The sequence below is a fragment of the Zonotrichia albicollis genome, chromosome Z (genome assembly GCF_047830755.1).
Source record: "Zonotrichia albicollis isolate bZonAlb1 chromosome Z, bZonAlb1.hap1, whole genome shotgun sequence".
NCBI lineage: Eukaryota > Metazoa > Chordata > Aves > Passeriformes > Passerellidae > Zonotrichia > Zonotrichia albicollis.
Window position 1 is genome coordinate 16448903 of NC_133860.1, and position 17413 is coordinate 16466315.

Consider the following 17413-nt stretch of genomic DNA (forward strand, 5'->3'; position numbering starts at 1 on the left):
CCCCGGGACCGCCCTCCCGGGCGGAGCCGCCGTTTGAACGCGGGGCGGCGGCGGGACCGGCAGGTAACGGGCGGCGGGGGCGGCGGGGGCGGCGGGGGCGGCGTGGGCGGTGTGGAGCCGGGGTCATAACCATAACTATAACAATAACCATAACCGGGACCGCAACCACAACCAGGACCGCTACCGGTGTTTGTGTCCCGTCCCCATCTCCACCCGAGGAAAAGTCCTGGGCAGGATGACCCCCTGAGTAGCCCAGCCTGACTTTGGTGGTAGCCCCGCTTAGGGCACAAGGCTCAACTGCATGACCCATAAAAATCCATTTGGCTAAATTAGTCCCTGATTCCACCAAGTATTTCCTGAATTCATGTCGTAGTCAGAGAAAAACATTTGGTTAAAGTTTAGTAAATGTTTTCTTAGTGTGCTCATGTGGTTTGGTTTTTAATTTTTTTTTATTACTGGAAACATTTTATTTTTTGGTTTTTTAATTTTATTTTTTGGTTTTTAATTTTTTTATTACTGGAAACATTTATTTATTTGAAACATATTTCATGTGATTAAAAAAAAAGACCAAAACAACAACAGCAACAAAAACCTCAAAACAAAACAGAACCCTGATAATAAGTAAAATACTTCGGTTTTGGTAAAGAGTAGCTTTCTGTTCAATCCTGCAAGACTTTTAATGCATCTTTTATCATCTACTGAAAAAATATAGTACCCTTGGTTTTGACTGATCCAAAATACACTTTTAGTACCCTGCAGCACAGGCGAATTTAAGGAAGGCTAGGCGCGTGTTTTACTTCCAGTATTAACTCCTGCAGTATTTACTCCTTTAGTCCTCGGGGTGGCTGAGGAGTGGCTGTGGGCTCCAGGGTTTCTCCCTTCCCCTTTCTCTGACCTCACAGTGTGGGATGAGCAGCCATCCCTTGGAGCTGACTCACTGTGTGTTTACGCTCCTGAGACACCAAAGAGGCTGTGCAATAAGAATAGGACATCTTTTGAGGGTACCCAAAAAATTTAGAAATGGTGAAGGGGATGCTGCTAATGGTGTACTATAGATAGTTAACAGTAATAGAGGGTGTTCAGTGGTTTTTGAACGTGAGCTGGGGAGAAGCAAGCTGGAGCAGTTCTGCCACTTGTGGGTCAAGTGTTTTCTAGTGTACCCACAGGCTGCAGACAGCTCTCACCCTGCAGACCTCACACAGAATATATTGTGCAATAATGGGAGTGTTAGAATTTCTTTACGTGAGCAGTAGATGGTCAAACCTGGTATAACTTGTTTGTTTTAATTATTATGTGTTAAAAGAATTGATTGGTCTGGGAAATGAAAGCCTTGACTGCAGTGTACCTGCGCTAGAGGCGCTCTGCGAATGGCAGCACTTTAGTTCATTACTGGTGAGTATTTTGTAACTGCACTTGAATGTAATGATGGAATGGTTTTGGTTAGGGTTAGGGAAGTCCTTTAAAGGACTTTAAAGACCATCTCCATCCCACAGCCCTGCAAAGCCCTGGGACACCTTCCACAGACAGGGTGCTTCAGGGCCCCATCCAGCCTGGCCTTGAACACTTCTGGACTAAGGCTAAGCTCAAGGTGGTGTTCCCTGCACTGCAGTGTGCACTGTTCCTCTCCATCCAGGCTAGGTCTGCCCTGTTTGACCAAGATGTGGTCTTGGCTAGGCTTGTGGTTGTGCTGTAAGTGAATATAAGGGCAAGCTCTGGATAAACTGCTGCTACTATAAAACATGTGCATATCCCTCAGCTCTCTGGACTTTTGGCAACTCATTAAATGAGTCCTGGTACTCATTTAATGTGAAAATTTTGTTTCAGATATTGATTTACGCATCTGAAATGTCTCTGGAAGATGGTGTTTGACAAATCTCTTTCTCTATGATGACACATCTTTCTGTATTAGTGTATCTTGTCTATGTGGGAAACAGAACTTTTCAGAGGCAACTCAGATTCCGGCAAAACTGCAGAATTGATGCTGGGGCAAGTGTGCAACTGCCTGCACTGCCTTTTCATCAAAAGAACAGTAACAATATCTAATAATAGACAACAATATCTAATGTTCTGCTAAAACATGCCTCTTTCTCTGAGCGTGATAAACAATGTTTTTCCACACAACAAAATCATGATACTGTTGCAGGAGAGCAGAACGAATCTAGCATGATTCACAGCAGTTGCTAGGCCTCTCTCACCTCCAGGAGCACAAAGAACAGTTAGAAAATGACAAAGCAAACCACTGGCTTCTTAGTAACCTCCATGGGGAAACAAGCAAGAGTGCTCTCTTCTCTTTCCCTGTGGTACAGGCGAAGTCCTGTTACAGTTCCCCCTCAAGACAAATCTTATGGTTATTTTCTACTCCTATCCACGCTCCTATACCTCTTCCACCCACAAACTTTAGAGTTTAACAAGAATTTCAAGCAAAGAATGGGGAGGGCAAGGCACAGGAAGCAGTGGTTTGCACGTGGGATTGTGCACTGAGATTTGCTTGCAGATGAATCATTATATACTGCTGCTGCTTTCACAGCCTGGTCTCCCTGCTGGTGTTCCTCTGTTTGAGGAAGGGCCTCTGTGCCTACAGGAGGGAACGCAGAAGGAAATTGTTTATAATTGTTGCTGGCAGCTGACTGTCCTTATTTCCTAGGAAGGTGTTGAGTTTTTAGCTCAGAATCCTACTCTGCAACGTAGGTTATTCTTTTGCTGTGTGCCCATCTTGCCTGGCTCTCCAGGATCCTTTCCCTCCCTGTGTATCAACCCTGACTCTGCCATGAGTGCCTCATCCCTACCATTTGTGGTCGGAGCAAACACTGTGGAAGACCAGCGGGCTCGCTGGGAGAGAAAGCGCAGCAGGACAGCCAAGGAGCTGCTGGAAACAGAACACAAATACCTTGAACAGCTGGATTTAGTGCTCACAGTGAGTATTTCTGCCCCTTCTGATATCTGGGTGCCTCCAGACAGCACATACTTATTGGTGTTGCCATGGGCAAGGGTCAAGAGCAAGACAGTGGTATATCCCTAATGCCTGGGACACCTGCTGGGGCTGAAAGGGTTTTTTGTTGTTTTTCTTTTACCTCCTCTGTAATATTCAATAGCTCATGGGTTTGGCTTTTTGGCCTTGGCCTCTACACAGACATAAATCTTTTAAGTTTTGATTGAATATGTTGTTCTCCCTAAGATGCCTGAGATGTATGAAACGTAGGGACACAGAAAAAAATTATGAACAAGATGGTGAAAAACAGATGCATTGGAGTATACTGAAATAAACTCTTTTCAGTGCTGTGGTACTGTTCCATGAGTTTACAGTTATGGTCAGAGCTACAAGTAAGGCTTACGTCTGATGGTGCATATCTTAGGTAGACAGTCACAATATTTGATAGTTTTGCAAGACAGAGAGTGTTCAGGCTGCAACTTCTGGCTTCTGCTGTGTGCCACAAGTGGCCTTTGAGTGACCTCAGAGGTTAATTACCTTTGCAGCCTCCCAATACTTGAAGGGGGCTTATAAAAAAGAGGGAGAGTAACTTTTTACACAGGCACATAGTGATAGGACAAGGAGGAATGGTTTTAAAGTGGAAGACAGTAGGTTTAGATTAGATGTTAGGGAGAAGTTATTTACTGTGAGGGTGGTGAGGCACTGGGACAAATGGCCCAAAGAAACTGTGGATGCCCCATCCCTGGAAGTGAGCAGCCAGTTTGGAGGGGGCTTGGAACATGTCTCTGCTGAGGGGGGAGCTAGGTGGTCTTAAATCCAAACCATTAAGTGATTCTATGCTGATTTGTGAATGCTACCTGTTTGAAATATTTTTTTTTCCTGCTTAGTACTTTGTGACAATTTTAAAGGCCAAAGGGACGCTGAAGCCTGCTGTGTTGGAAACTATATTTGGACCCCTGGAGTCCTTATATTCAGCCAGTCAGTAAGTGGACATAGGATGGAATTCCTGTAATTATTTTGGGAGGACCCTCTGTTGATGAGAAAGTAAGAGTTGGGGAAATAAGGCTAACCCCTTGTAAAAGAGGCATTCACTTCTAGCACTGCTAGCCTTGGCGGCGCTTGGAGGTGTCCCCAGCAAACTCCTGATCTGTATCACATGTCTGGGTGCCCAGTTACGGGACAGTGGTTTAAGCTCAGTATGCCAGTTCCACAAGGTGTTCTGTGCTTACTCTCTGGCCTTCAAGCACAAATTTGGTATAGAAACTGGATATGGGGTGGAAAATGGTAAAGGCAGGTCAGCAAAGGAAGGAATCAGAAGGAGCTGTGAATATGCCATCAGTAATGTATCCCTCACAAGCTATATCTCTGCTCCTTGTGCCCAGTGTTCTGTCACTTCACCTAGAGAAAGGGAATTTGGGACCAGGACTGGAAAATTTTTGCCAGAGTCTGGATCTTTATGGCCACTATGCTGAGAATTTGGAGCATGCAAGTAAAGCCTTGAAGGTAAATATGTACTTTAGTCTTCATATGGTTTCTCTTTTTTCATTCTGTGAAACTGCCACATCTTTCCATTTGTTTTCTGTCTCTGGAGAGATCAGTTTTCTTACTTTTTCTGGCTTGATGAAATTCTGGCTTTCTTCCACAATAAAATGGTGAAAACTACTCTACTTAGAGCTTCAAATTTCTGATGCCTTTTCAGGTGTTTGTGTATGTATGTGCATATGGTGAGCACTGCTTTCTGAAACAGTGTTCTGTATTTACTCCCACTCCTTCCTAACTGGCAAGTCTAGAGAGTTTCCAGGCTTTCACTACGATACAGTGATCTCTTTCTAGGAATTGTCAGGTCTCCTAGTCTTTCCCATTACCACCAACTGTGTCCCGGTAGTGGGATTTCCTCTTCCTTCACATTTTTTTTCTATGTTGAAGACCATTTTTTCCTTCCCACTTATGTCTTCAAATACAACCTATTTTCAAGAAATTTCTAATTTCTGCAGAATATATATGTATATATATATTTATTTATTCATTCCACAGTCGTGACAGCTGTATCTGGAGTTTAAACCACTCAGCTCCCAGTTTTGTCAGTGCATGTTCCCAGATGCAGAATGTACTAGGATGTTTCCCTCTTTGCATGCATGTATTCATGTTTTTCATTTTCCAAGAGGAAAAGCCTTTTTGGATACTTGTCTTAAGGTGACAGGAATGCAGATGTGCATTGCTTTTTGTTGAAAGGCATGGCAAAAAGCCACAAGTGCACTCCTTGTTTTCCTAACTGGGTCAACCTCATCTTTTTCTTTGATTTCATGTATGGAGGGGAGATATCACTTCCATTACCCACTGAAATAAACGATCAGGAGAAAGGCAGTGGCTTGCCCATAGCCACAAAAGAAGTTGATGCTTGTGGGCCTGGAGTCCTAAACTGTAAGCTGAAGTGTTCCAGCTTCTGGTACAGACCAGGGCACATAGTTCTTTCGTAGTCTCAAAGCTAAATCCCTTTTTTGCTGCACACAGGAGCAAGTGAGGAAAAATAAGTCATTCCGTCGGTTTAAGAGGCTCCAGGAGACTCGACCTCAGTTTCAAGGGAGGCAGCTAGAGGATCTGCTTCCTTTGCCCCTGCAAAGGCTGCACCAGTAAGTAATTGTGAGTCTTCAAGGAATTAGCATAAGAAGGGAAAAATGAATACATCACTATCTTTGTTGCTATGAAAGGGAAAGTTGCCTATTGCATCTCAAAATCAGAGCATAGAGACTCCAATGAAACAGACCTAAAGATGTGCCTGTAAAGTGGAATCAGTTTGCATGGATGGGATATGATGCAGGAAGGCAGTTGTATTTAGCCCTGGCTTCTTCCTCTAGCTCTTGGGTAGAATTGGATGCTTTCTGCTGTCTCAGTAAGCTACTGAAGTTTGGCTTTGACTGAAAGCAAGCTGACTGAAGTGCTGCAGAAGTGATGGTCTCTGCCAGCAATGCTTTTGCTCCATTTTTATGCAGACTGCTGACCTGGAGCCTTGTGACTATTGGAGATTGGCTCTTGGCTCTTTTTGGAGAGAAATGAGATTAATGAAGGAGAGATTCTCTTTCCTCTCTGGTTATCAGGGCCGCATGCTTTCGTCAGATTTGATGCCTATCACATTTGTCTGAGCCTGGACAGATCCACTCAGGATTGCTGTATCTCCCTCTTGAGGCACCAAGACTTCCAGTCTTCAAGAAATGTTTAGAGAACATCATTGGACACGTGTGATTTGTAGGGTTGTCTTAAAAATGCAGAGGCATGAATTGGACTTGACGATCCTTGTGGATGCTTTCCAGCTCAGGATATTCTATGATCATCTTCCCTTTGAAGAGGCAGACTGACTGCCTGAGGAGAGTGCTGCATGCCCCCATGGGCAGCCCTTTCCTGGGGAGGGTGTGTGGGTAATAATGGTGGGAACGCAGATTCTGCTGCTATAGATCCAATAGCTGTTTTTCAACCATGATCTTATCTACACTAAAGCAAACGTGAGAGATTGAGCACCTCTTTTCTTTGAAAATAATTTGGAGAGATCATACCACAGTCTTTCATGTAACTTTTTGTAATGTTTTTAATCAGCTTGGCAGAAGTAAACATGAAACTGATTGGTGGGTTTTTACTGTAATTCTTTGGATAATTGTTTTAAATTTGCAAAACAGCAGTATATTTGTTGCTGTCCAAATGTTTGGAAAAATGTGAGCTTTTTGATAGAAAGTCCCATTTTTTTCATTAATCAATTCTATCATGTTCAAATTTCTTTAAAACTCTTTTAACATATGCACGAGGTCATATGAGTTCTGCCAGTTTGTGAATCTGTTAAGTTCCTTCTGTTTGACTTTACTGGGAGAAAGCATTTGCAGAGATCTTATCCTCTCCAGTAAGGACTGGAAAGGAAAAAAGAAAAAGGCAGTTCCTAGTTTTTATAGAAATGCGTTTATTTTGTTGTGTGGGCAGGAAACATTATATAAATACCACCATTCAGATACTATTAAAATAGATAGTTCAAAGAGAAATTTGTTGCTTATTGAAAGCAATAACAAAACATGTGAATTCTGAGACGGCCTCATGATCTTAAGTGATTTGAGAGTCTGCTTCTGTATCATCCCCAGGAAAAGACAAAGTTTGCAGATGTACAGGATACTCGGGTTATTTTAGCTGAGACATTTGATGATAAAATGAATGAATGAAGTGTGACCAAAACTGCCTGGTTAGGCTTACTCTGTCTCCTGGCTGAGTGTTGTTCACTGTGCTGTGCTAACAGGAGGTGCTGCTGCTGTTCCTGGTATCTTGTTGTGAATTAAACCTGCTCTCTCCACCTCAGGTACAAGTATTTCTTCAGAGATCTGCTGGAGAACACCAGCCCAGACACTGCTGAGTACCATAAACTTACAAGTAAGTACTGGCACTAAACTTACAAGTAAGTACTGGCACCAGACTCCCAAATACTGCCTGGTTCCAAAGGAAAAAAAAATCTTCCTCTCTCTCTGGGGTTCTAGTAGATTATTATTTTCCTTCTCCATCTTGATCAAGATGTCTCTGAGAACATGTTAGGAATAAAAATATGGAGTAACTGCCTGTGAAAATGGCCTAATATTTAGGTTGGAGAAATTGCAGCTGGGTTTTTTTATATTCTGCTACTTATGAAGCACTGGAACAGGTAGCGCAAGGAATTTGCTAATGCCCCATTCCTGGAAGAGTTCAAGGCCAGGCTGGATATGGTCCTGATCAATGTGATGTATTTGAAGGTCCCTGCCCATGGCAGGTTGGTTAGAACAAGATGATGTTTAAGGTCCCTTCCAACCCAAACCATTCTCTAACTCTCTTGGTAGCATGCCTCAATTTTCTAGGATAATTCATGACCTTCATGCTATATCCAGTCACTAGAAATGTCCTAGGGCTCAGTATCAGGGTCAGTCCTGTTTATCTTTATTGATGATCTGGACGAGGGAATCGAGAGCACCCTCAGCCAGTTTGCAGATGGCACCAAGCTGGGTGTGAGTGCTGATCTGCTGGAGGGCAGGGGGCTCTGCAGAGGGATCTGCACAGCCTGGACCCACGGGCCAGGGCCAGTTGTGTGAGGTTCAACCAGGCCAAGTGCTGGCTCCTGTCCCTGGGTCACAGCAGCCCCTGCAGCTCCAGCTGGGACAGTGGCTGGGAAGCTGCTGAGTGGGAAAGGCCCTGGGGGTGCTGGTCAGCAGTGGCTGAACATGAGCTGGGGGTGCCCAGGGGGCCAAGGAGGCCAAAGGACATCCTGAAAGTATCAGCAGTGGTGTGGGCAGCAGGAGCAGGGCAGTGACTGCCCCTCTGTGCTGGGCACTGGAGAGGCCACACCTCAAATGCCATGTCCAGTTTTGAGCCCTTCACTGCAGGAGAGACACTGAGGTGCTGGAGCGAGTCCAGAGAAGGGCAGTGGAGCTGGAGAAGGGTCTGGAGCATGAGTGCTGTGAAGTATGGCTGAGGGAAATGGGGGTGTTTAGTCTGGAGAAAAGGGGTGACCTGAGCACTCTCTACAAGTACCTGAAAGGAGGTTGTGGCCAGCTGGGGATTGGCCTCTTCTTCCAGGTAACAAGCAACAGGACGACAAGAGGAAATGGCCTCAAGCTGTGCTAGGGGAAGTTCAGAATGGAGACTGGGAGGCATTTCTTCATGGAAAGGGTTGTTAAACACTGGAATGGACTGCCCAGGGAAGTGGTAGAGTCACCATCCCTGAAAATGTTCAAGAAATGACACTCAGTGCCATTTCTACTTGACAAGTAGGTATTCAGTCCTAGGTTAACTCAGTTATCTCAGTAGTCTTTTCTAATCTAAATGATTCTGTGGTTTTTACAACCAGTCAACACCACTTGTAGGGCATTTTCCTGTTTTTGCTTCCAAATCCAGGAAATTAGTCCTCTCTCTGATGTTTCATTGGCAAGTGTTTTCTAGAACTGCAAAATTGTTGGTTGGAAAGAGGCCTCTGGAGGTGTTCTAGTCCAATCTTTCACAGAAATTTCTGAATAAGCTGTTGTTGATACTTGGTTTAAAACTTTTCTTCCTAATTTCATGCTGTCTTTTCTTAGCAAGATGTATAATAAGGTGAAATACACATTCATTTGTGATAACTTCAATGTATGCTGCTGTAATTTCAGAGACTGTGAAATCTGTTTGTGAGGTATCTCACTGGGTCCAAGACATCTTTGATAAGAGAGAGAACTCCTTGCAGCTTCTTAGGGTTCAGAAATTGCTCAAAGGACAAAAGACTCAGGTTTTGACTGCAGGTGGGTCTTACTGACAACTCTGTTTTTCTTCTGCCGTGCTGAGATATGTGTACATATGTTCTCCTTCATCTCTGATATTTCTGATTCAACTCACATTAACCAGTTTTCTCTCTGCCCAAATTCCAGATAGGTGATAAAGGAGCATGACTACTAATTAAAGCACTCTAGCACTCTTTTTTTTTTTTTTAATCAAGAATTTTTGAGTAAGGATAAGCAACAGCTTAATTGCCTGACATTCAGATAGGAGAAGCTGATGACATCTGGTTAGAAAACCCAAGAAGATCAGGAGTGTAAGTTCTGGGTGGGAATGAAAGAGAGACACTAAATTCTTTTGGCTGAGTGTAAGCAGTGGCATTATCCCTACTCCACTGCAGAAATCACAGGTTCCTGAGTGTCAAAGGCACAAGAACTGTGGTGTTGTTCACATTAAGCTACAAGATTAATGGCATTCTGCACTCACCCTTCATATGAAGAATTTTCTTTTATCTGCATGGTTAAACTGAGCCAGAAATCAGTGTGCTTGTGTTGATTGTTGGGATAGTTAAAGCCACAGTCACTGGCATGCAAGAACATTTCAATGGATAGGTCTCTTATGTGACTGGGTGCTCTCCATGCCCAGACCACACTCTGAGCTGTGTAGGAAATATTGTGAGAACTGTGCCCAGTCTGAGCAATTATGAGATGGTCATTTGGAGTTTCACCTGTGGCCTCACTGAACTCTGCTATTTCAGAGGTTATCCAGGCACAGTGCTGCAGCTGCAGAGGAGTGTTAAAGTCACTGTGTGTGAAGGTCTCTAATGCAAGAACCTCCAGGCACTTGTCAATGTAGTCGTAATTAACATGTGTGAATTTTGGATGAAAAAATCTTTCCCCACTGGGATGGGGAAAAACTCAGGCAAAGCTCGTGGGCTGAGATAAAGAGAGTTTAACAAGTAAAGCATAAGCTGTTCATGCATGCAAAACCATTCAAGGAATTCATCCACCATCTGCCATGGGAAGGCAGGTGTTCAGCTATTCCAAGAAAAGGGCTCTGCCCAGAGCTCTACCACACATTGTAGTTACCTGGAAAGACAAGAGCCAGCACTTTAAAACTCCCCCCTTTCCTTCTTCTTTCCCCAGCATAACAGGCTGAATACGATGCCATATGATATAAAATGTCCCTTTGGGGATTTTGGATCAGCTGTCCCAGCTGTGACCCTTCCCACATTCATGTGCACTCCCAATCTCCTCACTTGTGGCTTGAGGAGCAGAAAAGACCTTGACACTGAGCAGTGCCTACACAGAAATAAACAAAAGATCCCTGTGGTGTCAATGGTGGTTTTAGTGCAAATCTAAACCAGCCACTATGGGAAAAGATAACTCTTTCCTAACCAAATCAGCATAGGTAGAACAAAGTTTACTTATCAGAGGTTATTCTCAAAGATGCTCAATCAATGGGCAAATTAATTTACAATTCTCTTTCCTGTCCCTAGAATATTTGGTGCTGCCAGGTGAAAGGGAGCTAACACAGGTATGCTCTGATTATGCTGAGCAGAAGCATGTGTGGGGGTGCCTGGGCACGTTTGGGGTAGTGTGTAAGTAAAAAGGTCAATCAGTTATCCTGATTAATGTTAGAACTAATAAGATTAGTTCTAACAAACACCCCAAACAAACAAACATTAGTTCAAACAAACACCCCAAAGCAGTATAACTAGACCAAAGACGGCCATTGTCAAAGTGTTTGGTCCACCGATTATTTTGGTCTCTGAAAATTCTTAGACATAGTAGGATAAGTGTTGAGGGTCAGTAAAGGCATTTCCATTATCTAGGACAGAGAATTCTTGTAGTCATGTTTTCCGTTGGCTGGAGTTACATAGTTATCATTGGATATGAGAAGCACAAATGTAAGAGGCAGCTGGCGCTTGCTAGTTTTGGGCCAGCTTTCCAGAAACAAAATAGCTTTTGCAGGACAGTTAAGATTGTGTCCTATTGCCAGGAAGGAACATGAGACAAACCAAAATGCTGTGGGTTCAGAACAAAGAGGGAGTGTTGGAGATGGGAATCTCTCGTTTTCCGGTGTCTCTGAGATATCCTGCTCCCACTAAGGAGACCCTGCTTTTCTTGCTGCCCTCTACATTCAGGACAAATACTGTATCACTCAGAACTGCCTCCGTAACTGAGCACATTGTTCTGTTATCCGGAGCTTCCCTGGGATATTTTCCTGCCCTTCTTTCACAACAACTTCCTAGAACTTGTACACCTGGGAATCTTGGACATGGATCTATATTCTAAGACTTCCAGTATGGTCTGGGCAGATTGTATGCCTGTGAGTCTGATCACAGCATAGCCTGAGGGAAGCAGCTCCCAGCCCAGCCCCATGCTTCTGACACCTTCCTCTCATTTGTGTTTTTAAACCTGGATTGATTCCTCACCCTTCCCTTCCTCAGTTTCTTATTCAGGTAAGAGGAGTGATTCCAGTGGAATAAGCTAAGCAGGAATTCACTTGCTTCTTTGTTTTGTGACTGTTGCATTCAAATAAGACACAATCCACAATGAAATCTGCTGTATTTTTGTTCTAAAAGGTATTTATAGCTCATGCAGAAGCTAAGGCATGAAAGAGTGGCTGAAATTCCCTGGCAGATATTTCCTAAACAAGATCAGGTGGCAATACCTTGTTATGGATTTACAGTTTTATAAATAATCTTCCTGGCAGGCGTCCTCATAATTCCCATGAGTTGATGGCTATCTTCTACAATAATCTTAGTAAGAAGTCCTGCTTTATTTTATTTATTTCATTATTATTAATTTTTAATTGCTGCTTACAGCTAGGTTTATCAAATTATTTTGATTACTTCCCTCCTGCTTTCTTTTGCTCTTTTTAAATCACAATTAATTTCATAGGTGGATGACACTGGGCTCTGTTTTGCAAGAGAGGTTGATAAGGTTGCCTATGCAGACCTTCCTCATTTTCTATCTCATTTCATGCCTTCTCTTTAGAACAGTAATCTGCAATTGGTATTTTCTTGCTACTGTAGGTCTGTATATAGTTAGATGATCTGTGAAATATGGTTTTGTTTTGTTTTGGGGAGGTTTTTTGAGCTTATTTATTTTATTACCACACACAAAACAAGGAAAATATGAAAAGTTTTCAAACCTGAAGTTACTTTCTGTTATACCACTGAGCTTATTTATTTTATTACCACACACAAAACAAGGAAAATATGAAAAGTTTTCAAACCTGAAGTTACTTTCTGTCGGCAACACAATTTGAGATAGTTCATGTTGTGTTTTCTGAAGGCTTATGTTAATTTAAAGGTATGCATACTGTTCTCAAACTGTGTTTTTATTCTGATCACTTTAAACAGACTTACATATGATAATATCCTCTTAGTTAAAATAGCAGATTTATAACAACTTCAGCTGCTCCTCATACACTAAATGTTTTGAGCTGGTTTCTGCTTCTGCACGGGCGCTATCCGGCCGGACCTAGCTGACATCCAGTGCCTTCTAGTGGCTGGAATTGATGTAGAACACGGCGGCCTACAAGGGTGGCTCACCCCGTATTCCTGTTTGTCTCATTACGTCCTTTTTACTCCTGCCTGCCCTCCCTCAGCTCTCACAGCTGTCTCTGTTTCCATGCCCAGGGCGCTGGTATATCCGGGAAGGCTGGCTTCTGGTGGTGCCTGCAAAGGGAGAAGAACTGAAACGCAGGATGTTCTTCCTGTTCTCTGATATCCTCATTGCAGCGAAGCCCTGCCACCCGCTGCACCTGCTGAACTCCAACAAACTGTCCTGCCAGGCTGTCTATCCACTCCACCAGTGCTCAGTGGATAAAGTGTTCGGCCACACGTGGAGCCAGGGAGGGCTCCTCAGTGTAAGTCTTCCCACCTGTGCCAGGAAGAAGTGCCAGTGGAGTCAGCCCTGTAAGCAGGTCTCCAGCTGTCTCAGCAGCAGAGGGACTGAGGTGATGACAGTGGTGACAAAATGCAGTGAGCAAGTCTGAGTTAGGACAACCCTTCCCTTCTTGAGTGATGCAGGTACTTCTCCTTTCGTGGAGTGGCGCCTCCTGCACACTCTGGGGTTACAGGCTGCTGGTTGCTTCACTTAGCTCAGGTGAGGAGGCTCCACCAGGACTCTGACATGCCCTCATCAGAGCCCTCATCATGCCACAGGTCTGGGGGACAGCCCCACACTCGTGTGACAATGAATTACACTGATTACAGACTGAGCACATAGAAAAACAGAGAATGAAAAAGATGTGGATATTATTGCAACAGATGTTGTGCATCCAGCTCCCTGAGGGCTGCAGATTCCTTGACAGGGACCAGCCTTCTCTCTGCAACCCCCCTCTGCAGGGGTTTAAAAGTCAGCTCTTCCAAGGTTGCGCCTGGGGCTGTGTTAGCTCTTTTCTTGTGAGCAATGACAAAGAACTCTGAGCAAGTTGTGGCCTGAAGATGATGGTAGTGGAAGGAGCCCTAGGGACATGGAATATGGTGGAAACTGGATGAGCTGCCGAGAATTCTAATTGCTCACCTCCAAACAGGTCAGAATGAGCTGTCAACTTTGACTGGAAACAATGGACAAGACTGGCACTTGTTCTGTACTGTACAGTCTCTGGCTTCACTCTATTATAAGACTATTATAATATTAAGACTAAATTTTTCTGTGTGGGAAGAAAGAGGGTAAAAATCAGCATGCAGGGACTGAATTCAGTGGCGATGATTTTCCTTTTACTGCAGCTGCTGCCTTGGCAAGGAATGCCACAAATTCTGCTTGTTTTTCAGCTTTCCTTTCCACACAAGACACTGCTGTTGATGTCCAGCAACCAACAAGAGATCAATGACTGGTACCAGAATCTCACAGCTGCAGTCAGGTGGGCATCCAGGCTCCAGAGGGGGAGGACAGGACATGGAAGTGACCACTGAACCTGTGTGGTTATAAGGGCGATGGAAGCAGCCTGACCCTGGCAGCCAGGACACAAGGGAACAATGAGGACAGATTTCCCACATTAACTGAATTTCCCCTTTGTTTTGCTCTGCAGGCAGCTGAAAGCCTGACCCAACCGAGTACAAGGCAGACTGGCAGGACAACCACCCTCATGGCAGACGCTTCCACAATCTTATAAAAATGTTCAGGGACATATAGTAGCACTGGATTGAGGACTACACACTGTGTTTGTGAGATTATGAACGCTTTGTTAGCTGCCCTAAGGTTCACACAGATACTGCAAAAAAAATCATTTGTGCACAAAAACCCCCATGTATCAAGGATTTCCCCCAATTTAGCTTAGAAGCTTCTAGCTTTTTTGCACTTTAGTAAAACTCAAGATAACTTAAGGTCAAACAAATGGGAGTGTGACTTGCTTTCCCTCATTAAATGTTTTTTTAAAGGAATTTTGGTATTTTGTTAAAGCCTCAGCATAGACTTTTAATCATGTGGAAGTTGTGCAGCAGTTTGGTTCAGAAAATATCTATTTGAATACAGTCAACTGCAAAGAGAACACTTTCAAGGTTATTAGAAACAAAAAGATTAAAGTCTGTCTGACTGACCTTGTAGTAGTTTGACTGTTTTTTCTTCTTCCTTAAGCAGTACCACCCATCCTTAATTTCTTACTCGTGTTTATTAAAACAGAACTGGTACTATGTGAGGTGTCTCAAGGAGAGAATATATAATGGGGGTTCTTTGTCTTTCCATACAATTAGCTTGCTACACAGGGCCACTTGTATAAATCTCTTAAATTTGTGAAACTTGGGAGGAAGAAATGCAACAAAGTTTAGGAAGCCACACTGGTTCCGCTGTGTTTTGCCATGAAAGGTTGGGCCAGCTGTTATTGAAGTCCTTTCCAATTGGGTATTCCATCCTGTGATTTTATGTTTGGGTTTCGTTTTGGTTTTTCTTTCACTTCAAAATTACAGCTAGGACTTTCAAGTACTAGCTGTGCCTGAAATTAAAGACAAAGCTAACAAATTAAGATTCTTATTGCTCAGTAGTTATATCACTCTGAAAGAGTTCTGCTACTCTCCTTTTTGTTCCAATAGAGTAATAGAGATGTCTTGCAATCCTGCCTTAGAAGCTGGGGTGCCTGTCAAGCTCTTGCTGGATTACTATGACTCATGCCTTTGTCACCATCTTATAAGACAAGTTTCTTTTGGTGTCTCTTTATGGTACTCAGCTCAGTGTTACCATCCTATTTGCATTCAGTGCTTCTTAAACAGCAGAAGTATCTTATTTCTCACCAAACTTCCCATCTTGAAATGCTGAACACTGGCTCCTAGAACACATGGTTAGCAAATCCATTTTTCTGGAATAAGCTATTAACTAAAAAGCACAGGAATTATGCAGAGTCAGGGGAGGTTTACTTAGGACATTTAGAAGAATTTCTTCACAGAAGGGGTGAACAGACACAAAGGAAGTGCCCAGGACGTGGTGGAGAAATGGTTCCAATCACACCTGGAGACGTTAAAATTAAGACTGGATACAGCACTTACTGCCATAGTCTGGTTGACACGGTGGTGTTTGGTCACAGGCTGCATTTGATACCTTCAGAGGTCTTTTCTGCCCTAAATGATTCTCTGAACACAACTCAAATACAAGCAAACCGACTTTCTGAACAAGGTTTATTTACACAGAAAATACCAATCATCACGGCTCCCAGCTTGATTTCCTTCTCCCTGCTGAGTGTCATCTCCAAATGACCGGGAGCAAGTGGTGACCCTCAGCAGCCCTCTCCATGGCAACTTCCCTCGCCCTCCAGCCCTCCTGCCTGCCTCACACACCATCCCTTCCCTGGGGCACGGGGGGCCCTAGACGGGGGTGCCGCGGGCCCGCTGCGCGTCCTGCCGGTACCCCTTGAGCAGCTGGTTCAGCAGGGTCCTGTCGGAGTCGCGGCGCGGGCGGACGAGCGGCGGCAGCGGGTTCCCCTTCAGCTCGATCACCGCCATCTTAGCGCGGTCCAGCCCGTCCCGGTTGGGGATCTGCAGCAGCCGCGTGTAGCTACCGGCGTGCGGCTGGAAGCGGGGCGCCAGCACCTTGAACAGCTTGTGGATGAGGTCCTTCTCCTGCGGGGCGGCACGCTCAGCCCCGGCTCCGCGGCGGGCCGGGACCGATGAGGGGCTGGGGGCTACTTACGGTCAGCCAGAAATCCGCCATGCGCATGGCGCGCTCGTCCTTGTCCCCCCGCTTGGCGTAGTCGATGAGCTGTGGGGAGGAAGGAGGCGGTGGGTGAGGAAGGAGGCGGTGGGTCAGGGTGCCTCGGCCGCCCGCCGCTCCCCGGCTCGGCCCGGCGCGGTGCCGCCGCTCACCCGCTCGGCGTAGCCGCGCATCTCGTCGGCCCGCGCCCAGGGCGTCTCGATGCGCTCATGGCGCACCAGCGCTGTCACAAGGTTCCGCAGCAGGTCCAGGCGCGACCGCGGGCTGAGCCCGAGGCGCCGGTAGACGCGGCCATGCGAGATGGCGGCCGCCACCGACAGCCGCATCCCGCCGACCGACCGAGCGCTCGGCCTCCGCTGCCGCCGCCTCCCGACAGCGCCCGGGCGCCGCGCAGCCCGCTGGGAGCTGTAGTCACAGCCGCCGTCCCGCCGCCCGGAACGGATCAGGCTGGAGAGGCTCCACGGCAGGACAGCTGGTCCAGCCTCCGTGCCCGAACAGGGTCGTCCTGGAGCACACGGCACAGGAACGCGTTCATGCAGTTCTTGAGTATCTCGGATAAGGATACCCCACAGCCTCTCCGGGAAATCTGTTCCAGTGCTCTGTCACCCGAACGGGTAAAGTTCTTCCTTTTGCTCAAGTGGGACTTCCGTGCACCGGTTTCGGCCCGTTGTCCCGTGTCTTACCGCTCGGCACCACCGAGCAGAGCCTGGTCCATCCCCTGACCCTCCCTGCAGACACTGATAGATATGGATGGGGTTCCCTCTCAGTCTCCTCTGGAGGATGAACATGCCCAGCTCCCGCAGCCTTTTCTCATAAGAGACACTCCAGCCCCTTAATTCCTTTTGCCACCCTCCGCTGGACCCGCTCCAGGAGCTCCCCGTCTCTCTGGCGCTCAGGAGCCCAGAACTGGACGCAGCGCTCCATGCTGGGACACGGTCTCCTCCCTCGCCCTGCTGGCGCTGCTGCTCCTCACGGAGCTCAGCCCGCAGCCGCGTACCGGGACAGGGAGCCGGGACAGGGAGCCGGGATCTCTCAGCGGGACAGGGAGCCGGGGCAGACCCGGCCGAGCGGGGAGATGCTCACGGGAGCG

General features: G+C 45.8%; 2 protein-coding genes across 4 annotated transcripts; one reads left to right on the plus strand and one right to left on the minus strand.

Moving 5' to 3' along the window:
• Positions 1-3: 3 nt before the first annotated feature.
• On the plus strand, positions 4-14738 carry ARHGEF39 (Rho guanine nucleotide exchange factor 39). Of its 3 annotated transcripts, XM_005488778.4 has the most exons (11): positions 4-63; positions 1304-1392; positions 2730-2914; positions 3817-3911; positions 4312-4432; positions 5441-5559; positions 7260-7330; positions 9067-9195; positions 12819-13048; positions 13959-14047; positions 14216-14736. In XM_005488778.4, exons 3-11 carry the CDS (start codon positions 2768-2770, stop codon positions 14229-14231), a joined length of 1017 nt encoding a protein of 338 aa, XP_005488835.2. In that variant the 5' UTR covers positions 4-63; positions 1304-1392; positions 2730-2767; the 3' UTR covers positions 14232-14736. The 3 variants fall into 3 exon arrangements, with proteins under 3 accessions (XP_005488835.2, XP_026650421.2, XP_074388469.1); XM_026794620.2 differs by having other exon boundaries at positions 13959-14738; XM_074532368.1 differs by having other exon boundaries at positions 10-63; positions 2645-2914; positions 13959-14738.
• Positions 14739-15774: 1036 nt separating this feature from the next.
• Positions 15775-16716, minus strand: MRPL17 (mitochondrial ribosomal protein L17). The gene is made up of 3 exons (XM_005488777.4): positions 16476-16716; positions 16303-16371; positions 15775-16232 (listed from the first exon to the last, which is right to left on the minus strand). Exons 1-3 carry the CDS (start codon positions 16647-16649, stop codon positions 15978-15980), a joined length of 498 nt encoding a protein of 165 aa, XP_005488834.1. The 5' UTR covers positions 16650-16716; the 3' UTR covers positions 15775-15977.
• Positions 16717-17413: the final 697 nt, after the last annotated feature.

What these genes read in the sequence shown, in the direction of transcription:
- MRPL17 (XM_005488777.4), bottom strand. Translation starts at nt 16,649, where the DNA reads ATGCGGCTGTCGGTGGCGGCCGCCATCTCGCATGGCCGCGTCTACCGG. An exon ending in TGCGCGGCTACGCCGAGCGG is followed by an intron (nt 16,372 to 16,475) that starts GTGAGCGGCGGC and finishes TCCTCCCCACAG; the next exon opens with CTCATCGACTACGCCAAGCG. An exon ending in TGGCGGATTTCTGGCTGACC is followed by an intron (nt 16,233 to 16,302) that starts GTAAGTAGCCCC and finishes GCCGCCCCGCAG; the next exon opens with GAGAAGGACCTCATCCACAA.
- ARHGEF39 (XM_026794620.2), top strand. Translation starts at nt 2,768, where the DNA reads ATGAGTGCCTCATCCCTACCATTTGTGGTCGGAGCAAACACTGTGGAA. An exon ending in TCCTTATATTCAGCCAGTCA is followed by an intron (nt 3,912 to 4,311) that starts GTAAGTGGACAT and finishes CCTTGTGCCCAG; the next exon opens with TGTTCTGTCACTTCACCTAG. An exon ending in ATGCAAGTAAAGCCTTGAAG is followed by an intron (nt 4,433 to 5,440) that starts GTAAATATGTAC and finishes TGCTGCACACAG; the next exon opens with GAGCAAGTGAGGAAAAATAA.